Source organism: Buceros rhinoceros, unplaced genomic scaffold (assembly GCF_000710305.1).
Source record: "Buceros rhinoceros silvestris isolate BGI_N320 unplaced genomic scaffold, ASM71030v1 scaffold24476, whole genome shotgun sequence".
NCBI lineage: Eukaryota > Metazoa > Chordata > Aves > Bucerotiformes > Bucerotidae > Buceros > Buceros rhinoceros.
This window is the reverse complement of record NW_010416134.1, coordinates 5,421-8,785: the sequence shown is the minus strand read 5'-3', so window position 1 is coordinate 8,785 and position 3,365 is coordinate 5,421. Positions and strand designations below refer to the sequence as shown.

The following is a 3,365-nucleotide window of genomic DNA, read 5'->3' as shown; positions in this document are numbered from 1 at the left end:
CCCGCCCCCACCCCCCCCCCCCACTCCCCAACAGCAACTTCATCCGCACAGGATCCTCGCGTGCCCAACCCTGGCAGCCAGAGCCACGAGCCCCCAACAGGCCCCTCTTCAACAACAACAACGTGGTGGTCAGCAAACCCCTGGCTTGGGGCAGTGGGCTGGAGCATGGCTTCTACGAGCTCAGCATTCCCTGCGCAGCGACACTGGAGCGGACGGAGCGCACGGCCATGCTGCCCGGGCACAGCTCCAGTGCTGTGCTGGAGCAGGATGAGGTGCTGCCCTGCCCCGGCTGCTGCCTGAGTCCCTTCAGCTCCACTTTTGCTTCCATCTGCCACCGGCCAGCACCCAGCCCACCCCGCTACCAGAACCTCAACTGCGAGGACAAGAGCCTCCTCTGCCACGACCAGGGCCGCCACCGGAAAGCCCCAGGGCCAGTGCTGGCAGAGCCTAGCCTGAAGCTGCCGGAGGCACAAACCTAGTGTCAGGATCCTCTGGGGAGCAGGGGTGTCCAGCTGCCTCTTGGAGTCCTCTGAGATGCAGTGCTAGGCAGGTGCCGGAGCCCAGAGCATCCCTGTGGTCTGTCCTCACTTGCTCTGTGCTTGGTGGCTACCAGTCGCCATGGTGCCCAGAGCCGTGGCCACCACAGCACTGCCCAAACACTCGGGTACCCAGCCCACCAGGATCAGCCTTGGGGATCTCCAGGGAGCTTCCCCCCTGCCGGGGGACTGAAGTGCAATAACACCCCTGCCCTGAGCTCACTCCAGTGCTGCCCTGGGTGGCAGGGCTGGTCCCCCACAGGGCCCCCAGGGCTCAAACCCTGGATGCAGGACCACCCCTCTCCAAGGGCTCACCTCTCTGCGGGCTCTCGCAGAGGGCTGTGCAATGAGCCTGCCCCCCTGGGAGACCCGGAAGCCTGCCGCAGCCCCCCAGGCTGGGGGGTGAGCGGGTCTGGGCTGAGGGCAGAGGGGTCTGTGTGTGTGTGTGTGTGTGTGTGTGTGTGTGTGTGTGTGTGTGTGTGTGTGTGTGTGTGTGTGTGTGTGTGTGTGTGTGTGGTTTTTTTTGGGGATCCTTGTGGGACTTGTGGGTGTCCCCATGCTTTCCCACAAGCATGGAGAGCACAGCCAGTCCCTAATGAGGGGAGAGGCATGGAGGGCACCGGGAGAAGGTGATGCCTCTAGAGCAGTGCACGGGGATGATTGCCAGTGGCAGGGTTGCATCTGCCCTCCCAGCACCTAGGGCTGGGTGCTGAGCCGGCATGGCACCCTCCGTCCCCCTGGCACATGGGATCGGGAGCAGTGTGCCTTCCTGGTGCAGGGGGAAAGGGCTGGTGGGCAGCACAGCCAGGCTGCCCAGCCCCTGGCAAGGGTGGGAGCAGGCTTTTCCTCCCTCCCACACAATGCACTGGTGAATGCAAAATTCTTGTGTTTTTTATTATTGTTATTATTAATAAAATTGCTAGTAATCTATACCCAGCTTATTTAAAGTGTTCAATAAAAACTGAATGTCCCAGCTACTTCGGCTGCTGATTGTGTCTCTTGGATGTATGTTGGATGTGGAGGGGAGCCTGGCTCCAAAAGGTTGCACAGGCTTGCCTGGGGATTTTGGGGATCTCCTCAGGAATCACAAGCCAGCCTGGGCCAGCTCAAGATCTCAACACCCCCCAGAGTGGCCAGCTCAGTTGAAATGTTTTTGGACAAATTCCTGTTTATTATTCAGGTCGCTTGGGTTCCATTGCCTTGAGTCTGTGTTTGTGGTGGTAAACAAGAAAGCAAAGAGCAGACAAGCTGTGTCTCTTTATTGCTACAAAGTGGGTTCAGCCAGCGGACAGCACGGAGTAATGACACGTGCCACCTCCAAAAAGCCTGCCTTTAACACCCTTTAGCTCTTCAAGCAAGCTAATTCACATAGCAATTAATCAACTATATATGGCACACACGACCCCGTAATAAACTAAGAGCGTTCTCGCCTGGTTGAACATGACTTCCTCTGCTCTTGCCTAGCTGCAATGTTACATCACGGCTATTTTGCTTAATCTTCGCATGTGCACATATGAAGTAGCTATTTAAAGGACTAATGACTTGTCTCGCGAAGCATCAGTCTGCTGCAAGTGCCGGAGTTGCTTTTGCTTTTGAAAGGCACCATCACACTACACGATCCTAAAGGTCATTGCTCTACTTCCTAATCAGCAAGTAAAAAACCAGCCACCAGCACAGGCACTGGCCGATTCAGGTGCAGCCTCCCTCCAGGGACACCGAGGCTTTGCCAAGCTCTGTTCCTCGCTCGATTGCCTGAAAGCTGTGCCCAGGCTGCTCCTGGGATGGGGCCAAGCAGAAAGTCCCTACTGTGGAGATAAGACCTAGGCAGGTGTGAGACTGTGCCGTCCCCTGCTCCCATGTCCCTGCGTGCCGCACACAGCTTGCTGGGGATGCAGTATTGAGCATCAGGGCTTGCTCCGCTCTGTGACTGTGTCCAGGATCCCCACTGAGCACCAGCCCCTCTGCACACTCTCTGAGGTGTGAGACTGAGCTGTGGGGACTGTACTGCTCTGCTGAAGCACATCAGCCTCGGCGGGGACCGGTCATTGCTGCTGCTTCCCCCAGCCTGCATGATGCTGGAGCATCACTGGGCATTGCTGGGAAGGACCTGGGCAGCCCAAGGACAGGGTTCTGCCAGAAGGAAGGGGGTTGCTTGCATGGATGGGACATCCTGGGCAGGGATGCAGCAAGGCTGAAGCGGAGGTGGTGAGGTTGCAGGTGCTGTAAGGGAAGGCAGAGGGTGAGAGTGAGGGTGAGGTTCTGCCCAGCCCCCACTGCACACAGCAGGGCTGAGAAGACAGCTTGCAAAGGGGCTTCCCCCATCTTCCCCCTTTGCTGCATCACAGCTTGAGGGGGGGTCTCTTTAGCTACCGCAGCCCAGGGACTCCTGTGGCAGCAAAGGGATGGAGGCAGGCTCCATCCAGCACAAGGAGGTGCGTGCATCCCTCTCTCTTTCCAGAGGAGGGGGTCAACATGCCCCCCACAGAAGCCCACCCTCCCCACTTTCCTCCATGGACACCCCACAGGCTTTATGCACCCCAGGATTCATCACAGTCTGGCAGGGGCACACTCACCACAGCAGTGCTGAGACCTGCAGCCATCATCACATGAAAGGGGAGCTTGGCCCTGCTGCCTTCTCGCAGATCCAGAGGTTCAGGTCTTCAGGACCAGCACACTGGGCAGGTCTGATGTTCCCACGGCTTATTATGGCACAGGACCCATTCGATTTTGACTGCCATGGCCTGGATGGGGAAAGAACACATCAGGGGGGTTACCATCACCCTAGCCACCATCCGCTGCCAAGGCCGCCATGGCTGGGCGCGTGTGGGC

The 3,365-nt window shown here is 58.3% G+C and overlaps 2 protein-coding genes across 2 annotated transcripts in view; one reads left to right on the top strand and one right to left on the bottom strand.

The window, feature by feature from the left end:
• TESK1 (testis-specific kinase 1) overlaps window positions 1-479 on the top strand; it is a 3,964-nt gene extending 3,485 nt beyond the window's left edge. The window contains exon 8 of the mRNA XM_010137711.1: window positions 27-479. Within this exon, the coding sequence (XP_010136013.1) occupies window positions 27-479 (453 nt within the window). The remainder of the gene's footprint in view (window positions 1-26) is intronic.
• A 2,659-nt stretch (window positions 480-3,138) lies between these two features.
• Window positions 3,139-3,365, bottom strand: part of LOC104494828 (B-cell differentiation antigen CD72-like) — a 3,722-nt gene continuing 3,495 nt past the window's right edge. The window contains exon 8 of the mRNA XM_010137709.1: window positions 3,139-3,277. Coding sequence (XP_010136011.1) covers window positions 3,139-3,277 — 139 coding nt within the window. The remainder of the gene's footprint in view (window positions 3,278-3,365) is intronic.